Raw genomic sequence first — 21,988 nt, 5'->3', positions numbered from 1 at the left:
GAGAGACAGCATGTGACAGTGAGAGCCTGTGCTTGAGCAAGACAGCATGTGAGAGTGAGAGAGCCTGTGTGAGTCAGACAGCATGTGACAGTGAGAGACTGTGTATGAATGATTGTATGAGAGAGAGCATGTGACAGTGAGAGCCTGTGTGTGAGAGAGACAAATGCATGTGAGAATGAGAACCTGACTGTGTGTGTGAGGGAAGAAGATGGAGAGAAAAGAAACAGAAAAAAAGACAATATAAAAGGAATTGGCAAAAAAAAATAAGAAAGGGAAGGTGGGGAAAAAAAAACAATGACCAACCAATTAGAAAACTAATATCAGACAGCAAAGGTAAAAAAAAATAAATTACTTTTTAATGATTGGCACATGTATTCTTTGGGAATGTGCAAGAATAGAACTTTCTCTATGCGGATCTCACAATGTACAGATCAGCATGGAGAAAGTGGAAACCCATGGGGCCTGCACAGAGGAGGCAGCAGAATGGGCTTCAGTGTCAGTAGCAGCAATCAGCGCCTCCCCAATAGCCATGTGGCTGCAGTGACAGTGGCAGCAGAGGAATGAGAGAGGTTCCGAGGTTGCTGGCAAAAGAGAGGAGGGGTCTGCCTTTAGTGTGTGCATGTGTATGAATGGGACTCTGCCTGGGGGGTGCATGTGTGTGAATGCATGGTGCCTGGCTGGGGGTCAGTGTGTGTATGTGTGAGAATGACTTGGAGCTTGCCTGGGTGTTTATGTTTGTGTGTATGTGAGGGAGCCAGTGAGTGTGAGAGCATGAGTGTGTATGAGAAAATCCAAGGGAGTAAGAGTTTGTGTGTGTGTGGGGGGGGGGGGGGGGGGTGGAGGGGGAGAGAGAGTGTCTTAGAGCCTGAGAGTGTGTCAGTGTCAGTGATAGCAAGAGGTTATGGTGGATATAAGAGCATGAATGTGTATGTATGTGACAGTGTATGTGTGAGAGAGAATTGACATGTGAGTATGTGTGAGAGAGAGAGGATAACCTCCTAATCCTCGACAATATCAGGGTGACTGGAAATCAAGAGCTCCCACAGAAGGGGACAGCAGGGGCTTTTTAAAATGCTTATTAGTTTTAATTGAAGATTTAGCCAATGAAATTCAGCACCAAAAAAGTCACTAAGCAGGTAAGGTAAAGAATTATTTGTTTTTCCTTTATTAATAAATACAGTACATATATTAAAATTATAAAGGAAAACTGGTTCTTACTTGCTAATTTTTGTTCCTGTAGTACCACGGACAGCTGGGTTTTGCCTCCCCACCAGCAGATGGAGACAGAAGAAGACTTTGCGGACTCTGTCCTATACCCCTGAGGTGCCACCTAGTGTTTGCCAGTATGATTCAGTACCAAGCAGAAAAACCAGATACAAAAAACCATAACTATCAACCATAAAAACACCTCCCTCGCAGAGCAGAGGATATGAAAACACTACATAAACCATATTGAACCCGAATGTCAACAGAAATGCAGAGAATAAACTTGCATAGAGAATGACCAGCCACCAGCCGAGCGGACTCCTCCATCGTCTTCTTGGCGGGCTGTCTGGACTGATCCGTGGTACTACAGGAATGAAAATTAGCAGGTAAGAACCAATTTCCTTCCCTGTACGTACCGGATCAGTCCAGGACAGCTGGGATGTACCAAAGCTATCTTAACCAGGGTGGGACTGAGAGAGTCCCACTCGGAGCACACTGGCCCCAAAGGAAACCGGGCTCTGGAGCCCGGACATCGAGCCGATAATGTCTTGCAAAGGTATGCGGAGACTGCCAGGCTGCCGCCCTACAAATTTCCTGTGGCGACACCTGCTGACACTCCGCCCAAGACGTCGACTGCGATCTGAGTAGAATGAGCCTTAAGGCCAGAAGGAAGTGTACGACCCTGAACCAGGTTAAGCAGAGGAATCCTCCTCCTTCAACCAGCGGGCAATCGTTGACTTAGATGCCTTCTGCCCTTTTCTGGGCCCACTGCAAAGTACGAAGAGGTGGTCCGAAAGACGAAAACCGTTCGTTACCTCTAAATACCGTAACAGAGCCCTCTTCACGTCCAACTTCTGCAACTCCTTTGCCTCTGGAGAAGAAGAATCCACCCCCCGCAAAGGAAGAAGTTCCACCGACTGGTTCATATGAAAGAGGACACACCTTCGGGAGAAAAGAGGGAACGGTTCTCAGGGAGACTCCCGCCTCAGAAATCCGCAAGAAGGGCTCCCTGCACAACAAGGCCTGAAGCTCGGACACTCGTCTAGTGGAAGAAACCACCACCAGAAAAACAGTCTTCATCATACTGGCAGACACTAGGTGGCACCTCAGGGGTATAGGACAGAGTCCGCAAAGTCTTCTTCTGTCTCCCATCTGCTGGTGGGCAGGCAAAACCCAGCTGTCCTGGACTGATCCTGGTACGTACAGGGAACTTTGTGTTCCCTGTACGTACCCGGATCAGTCCAGGACAGCTGGGTTGTGACCCCGCACCAGTAGATGGAGACAGACTAAAACTTGTGGGCGGAGCTACATATGCTCCTGTGCCAGTCACAGCCCCTCAGTCTTACTCTGTCTCCAGTAGGTGGTGCAGGTGTAGTCACAGCCTCTGGGTGCCCTGAGGACTGATACTTAGTTAGTCAGGGTTATTTTATTTATTTTGAGTTCAGTTTGTATCTAAGGTAAATTTTTTATACTATTTCTGGTTAGAGTAGGTAAAAGAAGCTGTCCGTCCTTCCTCCCAGGGGGGTGGGAAGGTTCTGAGAGGACCATCCCCCCCTGGTTTGAGGCCGCTGCTGAGGGTCGAACTACCAAAGCAGCAGCGTCGGGGGTGACACCGGGGAGCCCGGTTCACTCACCCCCCAACAGGAGCAGGAGCCCCAGGACCCTGGACAGCGGCAGGTTTGATTTAAAAAAAAAAAAAAAAAGTGTATTTTAATTTTCTTTTGTTTGTGCCGGCTCTCCGTTTTCTTCTTCGCCGGGGGGAAAGGTCCTCGGTTCGGCGAGGGGAGGGGAGTTTTTCGGCGTTTTGAATTTTATTTTTTATTTTTTATTTTTTCCTCTTCACGTTTCCCGCGCGACTGTGAGGATGCCTCGGGGTACAATTTACCGCGCTTGCGGCTCGGCGCGCACGCGGCTCTCGCGTGAGGGGATTGTTCCGCCTGCGTTCCAGGCGGGGAGGGACCGTCTAGAACAGGCAAGGGGGGTCCGTTCCCGGTCGGTGCGGTCGCCGTCGCGCACCCTTATCCCGCCGCTTCTGTCACGCCAGCTGACTCCTTCCCGCTCAGTGCGGGAGCGGCGGCCATCTTGGCTTCGGTTCATGAAGTCAGGCGGGAACCTGCAGGGGATTCTGCCGTGCCTCCCGCGTTGTCGCCTCAACAACGGCCTTCGGGGGGGGGCTTCCACCGGGGGACTGAGTCCCCGGGTGAGGATGGTGATGAAACGGTCACCTCAGATTCGGAGTCTTCGTTTTCGGCGGATTTTGCCCTCCTGCTGCGCAATGTTTTAAAATACAAGGGCCGCAGGCGCAAGGAGCTGCATGGCCACGCCAAAAGGGATACTCCGAGGAAGAAAAAATCCCGGGATGACCCTGCGACAGGAAAACGGACACCAAGAGGTGTCCCGCAGGATACAGATACCGACTCCACCTCACAAGATGAGGTGGATCCGCCCGACGAGCTCCTGAGGGGGGCCGATGGCGCGTCGGGGGACAATTCTGCCCAGATGGGGCCGGGCAAACCTTCGCAAGCCGGTGATGGGGACGACCCGAAGGTGGTACGCCTTTTCCGTAGGGACGAGCTGTCCCCGCTTATCCCGGCAATTCTCAACGAGTTAGGGGTTGAAGCCCCACCGACAGTCTCTCGCCCCGGAGCCACTATGGACCCAGTCCTGCTGGGACTCACTGGTCCAGCGGTAGCCTTCCCATTCCATTTCTCGGCGTCGGACATTTTGTTTCGGGAGTGGGACACTCCTGAGCTGGGACTGAAGGTAACCAAAGCTATGGATAAGCTCTACCCCCTGCCGGAGGACGCACTGGAACTTCTTCGGCTTCCAAAGGTGGATTCTGCGGTGTCGGCGGTAACGAAACGTTCCACGATTCCGGTCACTGGGGCCACGGCCCTTAGAGACATACAGGACAGGAAGCTGGAGGTGCAGCTCAAGAAGATCTTCGAGGTCTCAGCATTGGGAGTCCGGGCTGCTATCTGTAGCAACTATGCCATGCGGGCTAGTTTGCGCTGGGCCCAAGTTCTACAGGCGAATGCAGGTCTTTCCCCTGAAGAGGCCACGCAGGCGGATCGCCTAGAGGCTGCCATTGCTTATGGTGCGGATGCTCTTTATGATCTACTACGTACTTCGGCTAGATCCATGGTTTCTGCTGTCTTGGCGCGCCGCTTGCTTTGGCTTCGCAATTGGGCGGCGGATGGATCCTCCAAGGCTCACCTTGGAGCCCTGCCCTTCAAGGAAAGTTGTTATTCGGTAAAGAGTTGGATGATCTGATGCTTTCTCTTGGAGAGAACAGGGCTTTTTAAACTCCCAGAAGACAGGTCCAGAGCCCAGTCCTCTTATTCGGCCAGATCCCGTTTCCGAGGCAACAAGAGATCTCGTCCACAGAGGTCCTCGGGTCCGTCTTATCGCTCGACTTCTTCCCGAGCTTCTTCATGGCCACAGTCCTTTCGGGGGAAACGTTACGGCAGACAGGGAGGCACCCCGTCCAGCACGGGGCCCAAAGCCTCTCAATGAGATACGGCGGGTCCATTCCTTACGGCAGCCGCGGGCCTCCGTTCCAAACGTAGGGGCGAGGCTGACCTTGTTCTTCGAGGAATGGGCCAAAATAACGTCCGATCAGTGGGTCCTCAACGTCATAAGACACGGTTACGCGTTAGATTTTGCACGGACTCCAGCAGACAAGTTCCTGATGTCGCCCTGCAAGTGCCCAAAAAAGGCGACGGCAGTGCTAAGCACCCTCCGGCGCCTGGAAGATTTAGGAGCAATCGTCCCCGTACCTACCAATCAGCAAGGCGCAGGTCGTTATTCCATTTACTTCATCGTGCCGACGAAGGATGGCACGTCTCGACCAATTTTGGATCTCAAAGGAGTAAACAAATGTCTGCGTATTCCACACTTCAAGATGGAAACGATTCAGTCAGTGATTGCCTCGGTTCGTCCAGGCGAATTCATGGCCTCCTTAGACCTCACGGAGGCGTACCTCCACGTCGGAATTCAGCCGTCTTTCCAGAGGTTTCTCAGATTTTGCATCTTGGGCAGACACTACCAATTTCGGGCTCTTCCCTTCGGCCTCGCCACGGCTCCGCGAACATTTACAAAGGTGATGGTAGTGGTGGCGGCTCACCTTCGACGAGAGGGGTTCCTGGTGCACCCCTACTTGGACGATTGGCTGATTCGGGCCAAGTCCGAGACCCGTTGCCGTCAGGCGGTAGCCAGAGTCCTCCAGTTGTTGCAGACCTTAGGTTGGGTTGTCAATCTCAACAAGAGTCAGCTTGTTCCTACCCAGTCCTTGGAATACCTGGGAGCTCTATTCGACACGAAGCAGGGCAAGGTATTTCTGTCCACGGATCGTGCACGCAAGCTTCAGTGTCAAGTGCGTCGATTATTAAGTCTTCAGCTGCCGCTGGTTTGCGATTATCTGACGGTTCTGGGATCTATGGCGTCCACACTGGCGTTGGTTCCTTGGGCTTTTGCTCATCTACGACCATTACAATTTGCGTTGCTCTCCCGATGGAAGCCGGTGTCAGAAGAGTTCCACCTACCACTTCCACTCACGACTCAGGCGCGGGAGAGTCTTCACTGGTGGCTCGATCCGGGCCATCTCACTTGCGGAGTGTCTCTGTTGGTCCCCGACTGGACAGTGGTGACGACGGATGCCAGTCTCTTCGGTTGGGGAGCGGTTTGTCTAGACAAGTCGGTACAGGGCCGGTGGTCCTCCATCCAGTCGCAGTGGTCCATCAACCGTCTGGAAACCAGAGCGGTGCGCCTGGCTCTGCAAGCCTTCCTCCCGTTGGTCCAAGGGAAGGCGGTCCGTGTGTTGTCGGACAATGCAACAACAATATCATACATCAATCGCCAAGGGGGGACAAGAAGTCCACTTGTGGCGGAAGAGGCAAAGCTTCTGATGAGCTGGGCAGAGCGCCATCTCAACTCCATAGCAGCGTCTCACATTGCCGGGGTCGACAATGTTCAGGCGGACTTCCTCAGTCGACACCACCTCGACCCCGGGGAATGGGAGCTGACGGAAGATGCCTTTCATCTCATTTGCGATCGGTGGGGGCTGCCCCACATGGACATGATGGCCACGTGGCACAACGCGAAGGCTCCTCGGTTTTACAGTCGACGTTGAGAGCGAGGAGCCGAGGGCGTCGACGCGTTGGTTCTTCCTTGGCCAACCAATGTGTTGCTGTACGTATTTCCTCCGTGGCCAATGATAGGCAAGATCTTAAGGCGCATAGAGTTGCACCGGTCCAACGTGATCATGGTAGCACCGGAGTGGCCACGGCGCCTTTGGTTTGCGGATCTCGTTCAGCTGTCGGTGGATGCTCCCCTTCGGCTACAGGGGTTTCCGGGGCTCCTTCGTCAGGGCCCCGTTTGTTTGGAGGATGTGGATCACTTCTGTCTCGCGGCATGGCTTTTTAGAGGCAACGTCTAAAGAGAAAAGGCTATTCAGATGCGGTGGTAGCCACGTTACTGCGGTCCAGAAAGCAGTCTACGTCCTTGGCTTACATACGTGTCTGGGTAGTTTTTGAGGAGTGGTGTGTCAGCCGAGGGCTAGATCCCATTTCTGCTTCCGTCTCTGATATTCTAGCTTTTCTTCAGGCCGTCCTAGCCAAAGGGCTTTCATGTAGTACCCTTCGTGTACAGGTGGCAGCGATTGGTTGTTTGCGGGGTAAGGTTCGCGGTTCCTCTCTGGCCCTGCATCCCGATGTCTCTCGTTTTCTTCGGGGGGCTAAGCATCTTCGCCCACCACTACATCATCCATGTTCCTCCTGGAATCTTAATTGGGTCCTTTCTTCTTTGTCTGCGGCTCCGTTCGAACCCTTAAAACGTTCTACTCTTAAGGATCTTACTTTAAAGACCGTTTTCCTGGTTGCGATTACCTCGGCTCGGAGAGTCTCGGAATTACAGGCTTTGTCTTGTCGGGCGCCATTCTTGCGGATTTCAGATGCGGGAGTTTCCCTGCGGACGGTTCCGTCTTTTTTGCCAAAAGTGGTGTCACCGTTTCATTTGAACCAGTCTATTGAGCTTCCTGCTTTCGCAGGTGCCGAATACTCGGACCCGCAATGGAAAGAATTGCGGAAGTTGGATGTGCGGAGGGTCCTCCTCCGTTATCTAGAAGTCACTAACCCTTTCCGGGTGTCCGATCATCTCTTTGTCCTATTCTCGGGTCCAAAGAAAGGGGGCCCGGCCTCCAGGACGACAATCGCACGGTGGCTTAAAGAGGCCATCGGCTCAGCGTACGTGTTACGAGGGAAGCCTATCCCGAACGGTCTCAGGGCTCATTCGACAAGAGCTCATGCTGCGTCTTGGGCGGAATCTTCTCAGGTGTCGCCTCAAGAGATTTGTAGGGCAGCTACCTGGAAGTCCTTACATACCTTCATTAGACACTATCGGTTGGATGTTCAGGCTGCGGATTCTGGGGGTTTTGGAGAGAGGGTACTCCGAGCGGGACTCTCTGCTTCCCACCCTCGGTAATTTAGCTCTGGTACATCCCAGGTGTCCTGGACTGATCCTGGTACGTACAGGGAAAGGAAAATTAGTTTCTTTACCTGATAATTTTCGTTCCTATAGTACCAAGGATCAGTCCAGGATCCCGCCCGTATTGTTCTGAAGAAACGGAGAGTCCGCTCATTTCTTTGTTAACTATTCCGGTTATTGCTTCGTTCCCTCGTTTTGGGGTTCTGTTCCGGTTGGGGGTCCTTGAATGGCTCCCTGTTAAGGTTAGTTTGGTTGTTCTATTTTTTTTGTCTACTTTGACATTACGTATGACTGAGGGGCTGTGACTGGCACAGGAGCATATGTAGCTCCGCCCACAAGTTTTAGTCTGTCTCCATCTACTGGTGCGGGGTCACAACCCAGGTGTCCTGGACTGATCCTTGGTACTACAGGAATGAAAATTATCAGGTAAGAAACTAATTTTCCTTTATTAATTAGAGCTACAAATATCACAAAATTATGGATTTTTCTAGAAGTGACACACCTCCCGAGTTATGCTTGGTTTTTTTTAATGAATTTTGACACACTGAGCTTAAAAGGTTGGCCATCACTGGTCTAGACCATATCAGAAGTCTCAACCTCGCCAGCCTAGGTCTCAGAAGATACAGCTTCCTCCACAGCCTGGTCCTTCTTCCGGTTTTTGACTGCCCACTAGAGAGCAAATGTCCACCTCCGCCACTGCCACATCTACCAGTGTGCGTCCGTCTCGGCCACTTTATCAGCACTTGGCACACTCTCACCACAGATCAGTGGGTCCTGTCGGTGATAACTCAAGTTTACCATCTCAACTTTCTTTCAATCCCGTCACTCTCCACCTCATCCAACGTGGAGTTTCACAGGTCACTTCTAGAAGAAGAAATCGCATCCCTTTTTACAAGTCAATGCCATAGAACAAGTTCACCCTCTGCAAAGAGGAAAGGACTTCTACTCCCGATACTTCTTAATACTAAAAAAGTCGGGAGGGGTTCGACCGATATTAGATCTTCGTGCTCTATATCTTCGAAAGGAAAAGTTCAGAATGGTAACCTTGGGCTCTCTCCTCCCTCTGCTCCAACAGCGAGATTGGCTTTGCTCTCTAGATCTAAAAGAGTCTGTGTGCTGGTGGCCGGGGCAGTAAGGGCTCTGTCCTCTGAGTGCCAGGGGCTGTGAGTTTGAATCCAGCTTAGAGAAAAGGGGAAGGAGTTGAAAAGTAGGTACTAGTCAAGCTTAGTCCATTACCTGCTATTAAGTTCACTTAGGGGTAGATTTTATAATTTTGCGCGAGCGTGTACTTTTGTTCGCACACCAGGCGCGAACAAAAGTACGCTGTATTTTATAAGATACGCGCGTAGCCGGAGCGGCCTCGGAGGGAACTTTCTTTCCACCCCCCCGGCCCTAGCTAAAACCCCCCCCCCTACCTTTTGTTGGCAGATTTACGCCTGCTGAAAGGAGACGTAAATCTGTGCGCGCCAGCGGGCTGCTGGCGCGCCATCATGACCTAGGGGCTGGCCCAGAGGCCTCGACCATGCCCCCGGGCCGGCCGGCGCCACGCCCCCGGGCCGGCGCCACGCCCCCGGTCCCGCCCCTGACCCCGGACACGCCCCCTCCCCGCCCCTTTTAGGAAACCCCGGGACTTACGCGCGTCCCGGGGCTGTGTGCGCGCCGGTGGCCTATGCAAAATAGGCGCGCCGGCGCGCGTAAATCGCAGGGCATTTAACATCCGGCTCTTAGAGAATAGCCACTACCATTAGCAATGGTAACATGGAATAGACTTAGTTTTTGGGTACTTGCCAGGTTCTTATGGCCTGGATTGGCCACTGTTGGAAACAGGATGCTGAGCTTGATGGACCCTTGGTCTGACCCAGTATGGCATTTTCTTATGTTCTTATGTTATGCATACATGCACATAGCTATTACCCCGTCTCACAGAAAATACCTCTGGTTCCTCGTCGGAAACCAGCACTTACAGTACCAAGTGCTTTCGTTCGGCCTGGCATCGGCCCCTTGAGTCTTCATGAAATGCCTGGCAGTAGTAGCCGCATACTTAAGGCGATTGGGCACTCACGTCTACCCTTATCTAGACGACTGGCTACTGAGGGTTCAGTCTGCGGAGGCAGTTCTTCAATCCCTCCATCTCATTTTGCGATTGCTACTGTCCTTGAGATTTCTAGTCAATTATCAAAAATCCAATCTGACTCCGTCCCATTCCCTCTCCTTCATTGAAGCGTATCTCGACACGATCCAAGCAAAAGCTTTTCTTCCCCGGGACCGAGCTCATACACTTGCAGTGCTTGCACACACTGTACAGTCTCGCCTAACCACGACTGCTCGTCGCATTCTCATCTTGTTGGGCCACATGTCATCCTCGGTACATGTTACACCGATGGCTCGATTTGCCATGCGAGTAACACAATGGACATTAAAATCCCAGTGGTCTCAGGCCCACCATCCAGTGTCCAACATTGTCCATGTCACCAGGCTGCTTCTTCTCTCACTGGCTTTGTGGATCCAAGAGTCCAACCTGTTCAGCGGGCTACCTTTCCAAGCTCAGAACCTCAGATAATTCTCACAACAGATGCTTCCAGTCTAGAGTGAGGAGCACATGTCAATAACCTGCAAACTCAGGGAACCTGGTCTGCAGCAGAAGCACATCATCAGATAAACTTTCTGGATCTCAGGGCTATCAGGTATGCCCTTCTAGCCTTAAGGGATTGCTTATCCAACAGGGCATTCCTAATCCAAACAGAAAATCAGGTAGCAATGTGGTATATCAACAAACCGGGTGTAACCGGCTCCTACCTACTGTGTCAGGAGGTAGCACCGATCTGGGCTCTAGCTCTACTTCATTCCATGCTACTGAGAGCAACTTACCTGGCGGGTGTGGACAATGTACTAGCGGACAAACTCAGTTGCATATTTCAGCCCCACGAATGGTCCCTGAACCCTGCGGTGGCAGAGCACATATTCTAGAAGTGGAGGTATCCAACGATGGATCTCTTTGCATCGATTCACAACCGCAAAGTGGAGAACTTCTGCTCCCTACGTCGAAGCCCCAGGACTCCACCGAGGGATACTTTCGCCCTTTCTCTTGGACAACAGGTCTCCTGTATGCCTATCCCCCGCTTCCACTCATAAGCAAGACTCTCGTGAAGCTATGTCGAAACAAGGGTCTCATGATTCTCATAGCCCCATACTGGCCGCAACAGGTGTGGTTTCCCATCCTTTGTGACCTCTGTCTGCCCGCAAATTTGCCTGGGTGCAGATTTGTCCCTGATCTCTCAGAACGCCGGGCTCCTGTGCCATCCGAACCTTCAGGCTCTGGCGCTGACAGATTGGATGTTGAAAGGCTAATTTTATGGCCTCTCAAACTCTGTATCCCAGGTCCTAGTAGCTTCACGAAAGCCTTCTACTAGAGGATCTTATCATTCTAAATGGAAACAATTTTCATTATGATGCACTTCAAAGGACTTAGATCCCTTTACCTGCCCCACAACGAAGTTTCTAGACTACCCCTGGCACCTCTCGGAGTCGGGTCTACAAGCTTCCTCCATCAGAGTACATGTCAGTGCAGTGGCTGCCATCCATAAGGGTATAAGGGATGTCTCTATTTCAATGCAACCCTTAGTAGTGCGCTTTATGAAGGGCTTGCTTCACCTCAAACCCCCTCTCTGTCCCCCGGCCCCTGCTTGGGACCTTAATGTGGTGTTAGCACAACTCATGAAACCTCCGTTTGAGCCTCTGCACTCCTGCGAGTTATGGCATCTCACTTGGAAGGTGCTCTTCCTTCTTGCCTTGACATCCGCTCGTAGAATCAGTGAGCTACAAGTGCTGGTTACTTACCCCTCCTTACATGAAATTCCTTCATGTTCGGGTGGTCCTTTGCACTCACCTAAATTTATACCAAAAGTAGTCTCCGAGGTCCATTTAAATCAAGCCATAGTTTTGCCTACTTTCTTTCCTAAACCCCACTCACATCCAGGTGAGAGGACTCTGCATTCCTTGGACTGCAAGCGGGTGCTAGCCTTTTATTTGGAACACACTGCAGCCCATAGGAAGACCACCCAACTGTTTGTCTCTTTTGATAAGCTTAAACTGGGAATCCCAGTGGGCAAGCAGATGCTGTCCTCCTGGTTGGTGGACTGTATTTCTTTCTACTACCAAAAAGCAGGCCTTCCGCTCCAGGGATGTGTTAAAGCGCACTCCATTAGAGCAATGGCAACATCGGTAGCACACCTTCGTTCTGTACCTCTTGCTGACATCTGCAGGGCTGCTACATGGAGTTCTCTCCATACCTTCGCAGCTCATTATTGCCTGGACAAGGCTGGCAGACAAGATTCTATCTTTGGCCAGTCTGTCCTGCGCAATTTATTCTCAGCTTAATACCCAACTTCCTTCCAACAGCCCGCTGGGAATTTCAGGCTGCCCTCTTATCCAAAATTACCCCTGTTGCATGTCTTTGGGTGCTTTTGGTACATTGCTCGGGCATCCTCAGCTCGCTATTCACCCATATGTGAGGACTACCATCCTGCTTGTCCTGTGAGAAAGCAGAGTTGCTTACCTGTAACATGTGTTCTCACAGGACAGCAGGATGTTAGTCCTCACGAAATCCACCCGCCACCCCGCGGAGTTGGGTACGCTTGCGATTTATTTTATTTTTCGCACGTACTTTTTACTATTCACGAGACTGAAGGGGGACCCCTGCTGGATGCAGGGTTGGTGGCATGCTGGGCATGCTCAGTAGTGCCAGTCAAAGTTCTAGAAACTTTGACAAAAGTGTTCCGTGATTGGGTCCATCCTGATGATGTCACCCATATGTGAGGACTAACATCCTGCTGTCCTGTGAGAACACCTGTTGCAGGTAAGCAACTCTGCTGTCAGTTGATCTCCGTCTCCAGCTGCTGGTTGGAGTGTATAACCCACTTGTGTGGACTGGCCTGCCTGAATGCAGAAAAAGAGGAGTTTCAGCAGTTGCATTGCCTAGATGTCAGAAGGATTTTGCTTCATTAATTAAAGGTAATGAATATGTTCAGAAACTCTGATAATTTCCATTTTGTTTAGTGGTCCTAGGAAAGGAAAGGTTAGCTCATTGGATTAAGGAAACTATTGGTGCTGCCTATATGGACAGGAGCCTTTCCCTACCTTGAAGTGTGATAGCACATTCAACCACAACGCAGCTGACATTGTTTTGATATCTGCGTCTGAGATTTGCAGACATGCGACATGGTTTTCTCTGACTTCTTTTGCAAAACATTATCATTTGGATATCTGAGCTAGAAAGGAGGCTTCATTTGGCTCAGTCATCCTGCAAGCGGGTTTAGCAGTTTCTCCACCTGGCTGAGGAGTAGCTTGGATACATCCCATTCATCTGGACTGGTCTGAGTGGATGATGAAGAAGGAGAAATTTGATTTACCTGATAATTTTCTTTCCTGTAGTCCAACAAGGCCAGTACAAAACACTCCCTAACTGCTAATATGCTCATTCCTCTGGGTTTCTTTTAGAGGTTCACATACGATGAATTATGTGGGTTTTCTTTTCTGGCAATCTGTTCCAAATTCCATAGAAGTGAGTACTTTATGGGTGTGTTCAAGTTATGTTGTTGTGAATGTTGTTTTATTTGATAGTTTCTTGGAAATCCTTGGATTTGAAGTCATTGGGGAATAATGTTTATTTTATGATTAGTTTTTATATTAAATACTAGAAGGCTGAATGCAGCATGGGACCCTATAAGGATTGATATCAATGAGTCTTTAGTTGTTTGTCTCCATCTGATTTCTGAGGAGCATAATCTATGCATCTGGTCTAATCTGGCTGGACTCAAGAAAAGGAAATTATTAGGTAAAACTACATTTCTCCATGTTGGCTGGCTCATTGACAGTGTTGCGCATTGCCATATAGAAGGTCCTTGGTTTGATCAACTTGAGTCATTACATCCGGGGACAGCTGGGAATGCTACAAAGGCAGTATTCATAGTCACTGAAGGAAGTGAGAAAGTAGGCATAGTACTCATTGAGGGCAACATATTGCATTTAGAATCCATGATACAAAGTCTGGAAGGAGCCCTGTACTTGGCTTCCAGCCTCAGGACTGTTGCTATAATGAGCAGACTAGGAACAGTGAGAGGATGAGTCTATTAAAATAGGGGGAAAATTCCTAGGCAGTTATGAACGAAGGTTCATGTCACCAGAATCCAAGCATTGGTTCTGATTGAACTAGAAGAGAAAGGAGTAGATACCTGACAAAAAAAAAAAGAATCAGAACAATGTTTATTAGCATAATGATATAGAGAGCATAATAGATCTACTTTACTTTGCCTGGAAACTGCAGTGGTATTGGTGTAAGCCTGTTTCTTCTACAATAGCATCTTTATATCTATATAAATAAAAATGTAAATGTTCGTTTGTTCAAAATCTTAAATCTCCAAAAGTTCTTCACTGATTGCTTTGAAATTTTGACACAACGTTGCATTCGATTTCGCGAGTGTTTTTATATACCTATATTATAAAGATGTCACACCTGTGACAGGTAAAAACATGCTTTTTGGGAAAAACAGTGCCATCTGTTGGACGTAAAAGCAACACACGCTATCTCTGCCCGGACCGCAAATGAGCAGTAGAGAGCAGCTCTACCGTGCATGTGCGCACCATAGAGCTCTGCGCTACGTGCTGGGTGTCACAGAGGGGAGGAGAAAAGGGCAGACGAGTTGCCGCTCCGAGAAACGGCTCAGCCCGTTCCTCCACCACTGGGGAAGGGGGGGAGGGAGTAGGGACTGCCGGATAGTTAAACACAGGAGGAGGAAAGGGTAAAAGAGTCGCCGAGCCAGTCTGTCAACCGCCGGGGAAGGGGGGGGGGAGGGAGGGAGTTGGGACGGCCGGAGCAGAGCTCATGCACATTGTGAAATTAAACCTGACTGAGCCATGGCAACACGTGGCCGGGTACAGCTAGTATGTATGTATGTGTGTGTGTGTGTGTGTGTGTGTATATATATATATATATACACTAGCTGATTCACAGTTTTGTCAAGCTTCGGAGAGCTTACACTCACCTGGAATGGTTGCTTCAAGCTATGTGCCTTAGCCATCTATCACCAGTTGTGCTTCCTTTCCTAACATTCAGGCCGATACAGAGTTTGACCGCACGTTTACATGCGCTATTATTACCCCTTATACTGTAAGGGGTAATAGCGTGTGGAAAACACACGGCCAAACCCCCCCCCCCCCCCCCCCCCCCACACACACACATACACACGGAACTAATAGCGCTCAATCACATGCAAATGCATGTTGATGAGCCTATTAGTTATTCCCGCGGGATACTGAAAGTAAAATGTGCTTTTCTGTACACCCTCCGACTTAATATCATGGCGATATTAAGTCGAAGGTCTCCAAAAAAAAAAAAAGTTGTCTGCCAGCCCGCGGGTTGGAAAACGGACGCTCAATTTTGCCAGTGTCTGTTTGCTGAACCCATGGCTGTCAGCGGGTTTGACAACCAACGCCGGTAAAATTAAGCGTCGGTTGTCAGACCCACTGACAGCCACCACTTCCGCTAATAAGGAAGCGCTAGGGACGCGCTAGTGTCCCTAGCGCCTCCTTATTAGCACGGGCCCTAATTTAAATAAAGAATTGCATTCCCAGGAGAGGTGCCTGGGTGCGCGTCGGGAGAGCTGGCGCTCGCCTCGGAGAGCCGGCTCTCCCGCGGAGTTATTTGAATCAGCCTGATTGTAAATCCTTGCATACACATAACACGGTCTCCCCCTGTGTCTCTAAACCAAGGCATACCTTATTCATTTCTTATTTTACCTTATGTGCTTTTTCAAGGTTTTTTTTTTCTTTCAGTAAGCTAGTACAAATGTTTTACTCCTGATTTTTGCATCTAAGCATGTTTATGAATTATACTCGGTACTTTTCTGCTGCAGTTAGCAAGTGACAATTCTAATGGGTTGGTTTTTCTACAGGGTTTAGTTAAGCAAAAACAATATTTACAAGCACAAATTTTCTAGTCTAGTTTGCCCATTCCATTGTATGTATTAATTTTCATGTACAAAAAAAACTGAAGATGGCCGAGGGGGGGACCTAAGATGGCCGACAGGACCAGACGTGTGTGACATGGGCTTCCGAGAAAATTTGAGTACACTTGCAAGCACAATGCCGCACACAGCAAGAAAAAAGGAGAATTAAGCAGAGAAAGCATTGGAGATACCGTGGAGGGTCGTGTTCAGGGCCCGATGGACCTCACACGTTCGGGAGCAGAGACCGGATGTTAGCTCACGGCGGGGAGAGCGGGTGGAAGATGAAACTGCTTCCCCTCAGGAGCTTCAAACGACCTTTTCCCCCGGTCGTTCGGATGCCCCCAGGAAACCCCGCGGCCTTGCGAGAGGATGGCGGGAGTGACTCCCCCCGGAGGAGTGAGAGCGAGACCGCCGAAGGCTCGTTGGTGCATGAGGAAGGCGGAGGAGAGGAACATCTGACGCTGCACATGGGGGAAGAAACCAGCCTGGGAGGCGCTGTAGGCAGTACGGAACAGCCTCCAACAGTAAGGGAAGTACTTTTTCAATTGCCTAAAAAAAGGAAATAATTAAACCTGAAGTTTTTTCTCTAGAAAAAATATGGGAAGCTGTGCAGACTGTAAATGATAATCTTTTCAATCAGATTAATCCTTTGGCAGTATTGATAAATGATAGGGATGTGAATCGTTTTTTGACGATTTAAAATATCGTCCGATATATTTTAAATCGTCAAAAATCGTTAGGGCCACGATACAATACCAATTCCCCCGATTTATCGTCAAAAAATCGTAAATCGGGGGAAGGGGGAGGGCAGGAAAACCAGCACACTAAAACCCCCTAAAACCCAACCCCGACCCTTTAAATTAAATCCCCCGCCCTCCCGAACCCCCCCCCCAAATGCCTTAAATTACCTGGGGGTCCAGCGGCGGTCCGGAACGGCCTCCTGCAATTGAATCGTGTTGTCTTCAGCCGGCGCCGCCATTTTGCAAAATGTCGGCCATAGACCAACACGATTCGACTGCAGGAGGTCGTTCCGGACCCCCGCTGGACTTTTGGCAAGTCTTGTGGGGGTCAGGAGGCCCCCCCAAGCTGGCCAAAAGTCCCTGGGGGTCCAGCGGGGGTCCGGGAGCGATCTCCTGCCGCGAATCATTTTCCGTACGGAAAATGGCGCCGGCAGGAGATCGACTGCAGGAGGTCGTTCAGCCGGGGTCCGGAACCCCCGCTGGACGACCTCCTGCAGTCGATCTCCTGCCGGCGCCATTTTCCGTACGGAAAATGATTCGCGGCAGGAGATCGCTCCCGGACCCCCGCTGGACCCCCAGGGACTTTTGGCCAGCTTGGGGGGGCCTCCTGACCCCCACAAGACTTGCCAAAAGTCCAGCGGGGGTCCGGAACGACCTCCTGCAGTCGAATCGTGTTGGTCTATGGCCGCCGCCATTTTGCAAAATGGCGGCACAGAATGGCGCCGGCTGCTGAAGACAACACGATTAAATTGCAGGAGACCGTTCCGGACCGCCGCTGGACCCCCAGGTAATTAAGGCATTTGGGGGGTGGTTCGGGAGGGTGGGGGATTTAATTTAAAGGGTCGGGGGTGGGGTTTTAGGGTGTTTTTAGTGTGCCGGTTTTCCTGCCCTCCCCCTTCCCCCAATTTAGCTACGGACCGCCGCTGGACCCCCAGGTAATTTAAGGCATTTGGGGGGGTTTGGGAGGGTGGGGGGGATTTAATTTAAAGGGTCGGGGGTGGGTTTTAGGGGGTTTTAGTGTGCCGGTTCACGATTTTAACGATTTTCACGATACTCTAAACACCCAAACGGCGACGATACGATTCCCTCCCCCTCCCAGCCGAAATCGATCATTAAGACGATCGAGGACACGATTCACATCTCTAATAAATGACACTATGGAAAGAGTTGGAAAAGTTGAGGAAAAAATGAAAACACAAGCTAAGGTTGAAATTGATATTAAAGAAATGAGAAACCTTCAAAGTAGCATTATTAAAGAAAATACAATATTGGAAAATATGGAAAATCAAATCAGAGGGAGAAATTTACGCTTAATTAACTTTCCTAAAGATCCTATGGTGACTCCACGTGACATGTGGAGACAATATCTTTTACAGATATTAAAGGTTCTTGAAGCGGCGATCCCCCCAACATCAAAAATATATTATATACCATATTTTAGGAAAAAGAAGATGAAAATGAATATCAAGTATTGACTCCAATAACATCTGCAATTCCAGATACTTCAAAATTGGATATAACAAATTTAATAGAAACGACGCAAACTGCACAAGTAAAACCAGCTACATTGATAATGACGTTTCTTCTTGAATCCGATAAGAACTGGATTTTAAGAACATATCTTCGAAATAGAGCTGAAATATTTTTGGGCTTAAAAGTTGTAATATTTCCTGATTTGGCGCGAGCCACACAGCTCAGAAGGAAACTTTTTCTGGATTTAAGACCACAGGTTTTAAAATTGGGGGCTATGTACATACTTAAGTACCCATGCAAGTGTTGTATAAAGTATTGGTTATTGCCTTAGGTTGTGTAAGTACCCCCCTTCCACAAAGAGAACGTTAAAAGCAAAAATGATTAGTGGAACAATACCTATGTTCTATATTTGTGTAATGCTTAAGGGAGTAATATGATTGTCTTTCATAATATATTTATTTATTTATTTATTTGAGTTTTTTCTATACCGGCATTCGCGATGGGAATTGCATCATGCCGGTTTACAAATAACAAGGAGTGGCAAAAAGGAAAATAAATGAAAAGAACATTAACAAGTGCTAAGAGAAAAAATAGCAGTTACAATAAAACAGGGATATAATACAACTTGGAATGGAGAAAAAGGCGATAGAAAATTAACAGTAAATTAACAGTAATTTAACAGTGAAAAATAAAAGAATAACCTGCCATTTTAAAAGAGATTGTAAAATTGAGGAATTGTCAAAGTTGTTGATTATCCTGTTGGGTGGTCAGAGTTGATTAGGGTGAAATTAGGTTTAATTGGTGTCTGGAAAGGCTTTCATAAATAACCAGGTTTTGAGCCTTTTTCTAAATATTGGAAGGCAGGTAAATGTTGGAAGGCAGGAAGACATATATATATTTGATTATTGTTAAATGCTTTCTACACAAGATATTTTCTTGGTGTTTAAATTGTAAAATGCAAAAAAAAAAAAAAAAAAAACCACAAAACTATTTTGGTGTTTCTATACAGGCTGCTGATAGTGATGACGATGACTTCCAGGGGCCAGAGGGGATATTTGAATTTACAGCCCATATTGTAGGTGAATGTGGGCAGAATATGGGTAGCAACACATTCAACATTACCACATACGGAGAGGATAACCTGGTTGATGAGCCACAAAAGGTAAGTTTGGCAAGGGTTTTGTAAGTCCAACAATTTCATGTGATAGAGCATTACAGGCAGCCTATTTGTTGTTTTCCACCATGGGTCATGTTTTGCCTCTCTTGAACTTGGAAGTCCAGTCAGCAGCTGTATTCTTTTTCCTCCTGCTTGCTGAAGTGAGTGTACTTGCATATCTTTTATACTTATCCATGCATTCTTTTCCATTCAGGATCAAAGTGAGCATTTGTTAGTTAGTTTGTTTGTTTGTTTGTTTATTTATTTATTTAAAGTTTTTGTATACCGACATTCGTTCCCTGTACATACCCGGATCAGTCCAAACCGTGGGTTGAGCCTCCTGTACAGCAGATGGAGACAGACCAAAACTGTAAGGGTATCCTTTAACAGGACAGAGCCTACCCTGCAGCCCTCCAGTATTTGTCTGTCTCCAGCAGATGTCAGGCAGCTCACCCTGCGGATCCCTGCCTTTCCTCTTTAGCCCTTGCCCTGCGGGGTTCTTTTATCTCTTTTCTCAAAATCAAGCAAGTATTTCTTCTAGTTAAAAAAAATAAATATATATATATATATATATATATATATAAATAATTTGTCAAAAGTTTCTTTGAACTGACTCTGGGTTTTTTTTCTGTCAGGAGACAGCGTTATCTCCTTCGCTCTTGGGGGGCCTAGGAGGGCTTGCCCCTTGTATTTCGCAGCCTAGGTCCTCCTTCCCGGTGATCCATGTGTGGGGCGATACTGGTAGTCCAGTCACTCCCCTACCTGGCTACCTTTCTCCCAGGATGCTTCTTCCCCCAGTATTGCCTGCAAGGAAGCTCGATTCCCTTGCTCTCTCAGTTTAAAAAAAAAAAAACATAATTAGGCTAAGACTAAAACCTCTGGTCTTTTTGCTTACCTGGCAGCAAGTTATTTTTAGTTGAGGAGCGTGCAGGGTTCAGTTCACTGCCTCCGCTCCTCCCAGCAGCTCTTCTGTTTTCTGCTAGCAGCTCCTTGTCAGATCATGCCGCAGTTCTCATTGCTGCCTTTGCCTGTGGGGGAGCCCTCATTGTGTTATCCTGCGAGGGGCTTATGTTCAAGGTGTCTGCCAGGTGAAGTCCCCTGGCAGTGACCAAGCCGGCAGCCCGGGGTCGTATTTCCCCCCCCCCCCCCCCCCCCACTGGCGTAGCCAGGCCGTTCCCGGTTCGGGCAGACCGCTAGATGAACGGCGGCCATTTTGGGGTGTCTCTGCAGCTCCTGATTCAAGAGGCTGCCTGAGGGAGGAGGATTCTGATTTGTTTTATTTCCTCCTCTGTCCTGAGCCGGTGCGGCCTCGTGATGAGATCCCTGACCCTCCGTCCCCCCCCCCACCCCCCCCCCTTCCCCCCCCCCCCCCCCCCCCCCCCCCCCCCCCCCCCCCCCCCCCCCCCGCAAATCCAGGCCACGTTTACCTCCGGATTTGTGCTTTAAGGCACAAGTCTTATCTGGCCAGTTTTGCAAGAGAGGAGGATCCCCCCCCCCCCCCCCAGGGTCCTCCCTGCCAAAATTCCACGGTTGCCTTCTGCGTCCGCTCCCGCGGGTGATGCTCCGCCTTTTTCAGAAGGAGGAACTGGAGCCTCTCATTCCCTTTATTCTTCAGGAACCTGGGTATTGAGAGCCCTCCAGTGGACCCTCTCACGGCTTCGATGCCGGCTAACATGGACCCGTTCCTGGCGGGACTCAGGGCTCCTGCTCGCTCTTTTCCATTCCATCCCTTGCATAAATTACTGCTCCTCTGGGAATGGGAGGCTCCAGAGGCGGGGCTCCGCGTGTGGAAGGCCATGGGACAAGCTCTATCCTCTCCCTTAGGATTGCCTGGAAATGTTGAAGATTGCCATGGTGGATTCTTCTGTGTCGGTAGTTACCAAGCACACCACTATCCCAGTGGTAGGTGCTTCGGCCTTGAAGGATGTTCAGGACCGCAAGCTCGAATTCTATCTCAAGCAGATCTTCGAGTTTCTGGGCTTGGGAGTTTGAGTGACGATCTGCAGCAGTCTCATGCAGCGGGCAAGTCTTAGGTGGATTCAGCAATTGCTGAGCACCCAGGACCTCCCGTCTGCAGAGGCAGAGCAGGCTGAAAGGTTGGAGGGAGCAATAGCATATGGGGCGGATGTTCTTTATGACCTACTCCGCGTCCAGGCGAAGGCAATGGTTTCTGCAGTCTCGGCCAGACGCCTCCTCTGGCTGCGCAATTGGTCGGCGGACTCATCTTCCAAAGCACGGTTGGGCACACTTCCTTTTAAGAGTAAGTTGCTTTTCAGCGAAGACCTCAAACAGCTTATTAACTCCTTGGGTGAGAACAAGATTCATAAGTTGCCTGAGGACTACCCTAAGCAGTCAAGAGCCTTTTTCCCTACTCGTTCCTGCTTCTGGGGCCAGCGGAGGTATTCTGCTCGGGCGCGAGGTGCTTCCTCTAGAGGTTTCTCCTCCAGATCTCAGTCCTGGCCTCAGTCCTTTTGGGGCCGTCGGGGCTTCCGAGATGGGGGCCCCCCAGCGTCCCGCAGCCAAACCCGCTTCTCAATGAGCTCCGGCTGGCCCATTCCTCCATTCCAGACTTAAGTGGTCTTCTATCCCTGTTCTTTGAGGAATGGGCTAAAATCACTTCGGACCAGTGGATCCTCGCGATTATAAGCAAAAGTTACGCTTTAGAGTTTGCTCGAAGACCTACCAGATCTGCACATTCTCTCCTCGTGGTCTCCAGTAGCGGGCCGCCGTGTGCCAGACTCTCGCATGGCTCCAGGGGCTGGGGGCTATAATCCCAGTCCCGGCGGAAGAACAAGGTGCCGGCCAGTATTCCATCTACTTCGTGGTGCCGAAAAAGGACGGGTCCTTTCATCCCATCTTGGACCTCAAGAGAGTCAACCGGGCCCTCAGGGTACCCCATTTTCGGATGGAAACCCTGAGGGCGGTAA

At 49.6% G+C, this 21,988-nt stretch overlaps 1 protein-coding gene across 1 annotated transcript in view; it reads left to right on the top strand.

The window, feature by feature from the left end:
- Nucleotides 1–21,988, top strand: part of NCAPH (non-SMC condensin I complex subunit H) — a 704,755-nt gene that overhangs the window by 572,455 nt on the left and 110,312 nt on the right. The window contains 1 exon segment of the mRNA XM_029604457.1: nt 18,915–19,067. Coding sequence (XP_029460317.1) covers nt 18,915–19,067 — 153 coding nt within the window.

Source organism: Rhinatrema bivittatum, chromosome 5 (assembly GCF_901001135.1).
Source record: "Rhinatrema bivittatum chromosome 5, aRhiBiv1.1, whole genome shotgun sequence".
Classification (NCBI taxonomy): domain Eukaryota; kingdom Metazoa; phylum Chordata; class Amphibia; order Gymnophiona; family Rhinatrematidae; genus Rhinatrema; species Rhinatrema bivittatum.
The sequence above is the reverse complement of the archived record's forward strand: the minus strand, read 5'-3'. Positions and strand labels throughout refer to the sequence as shown.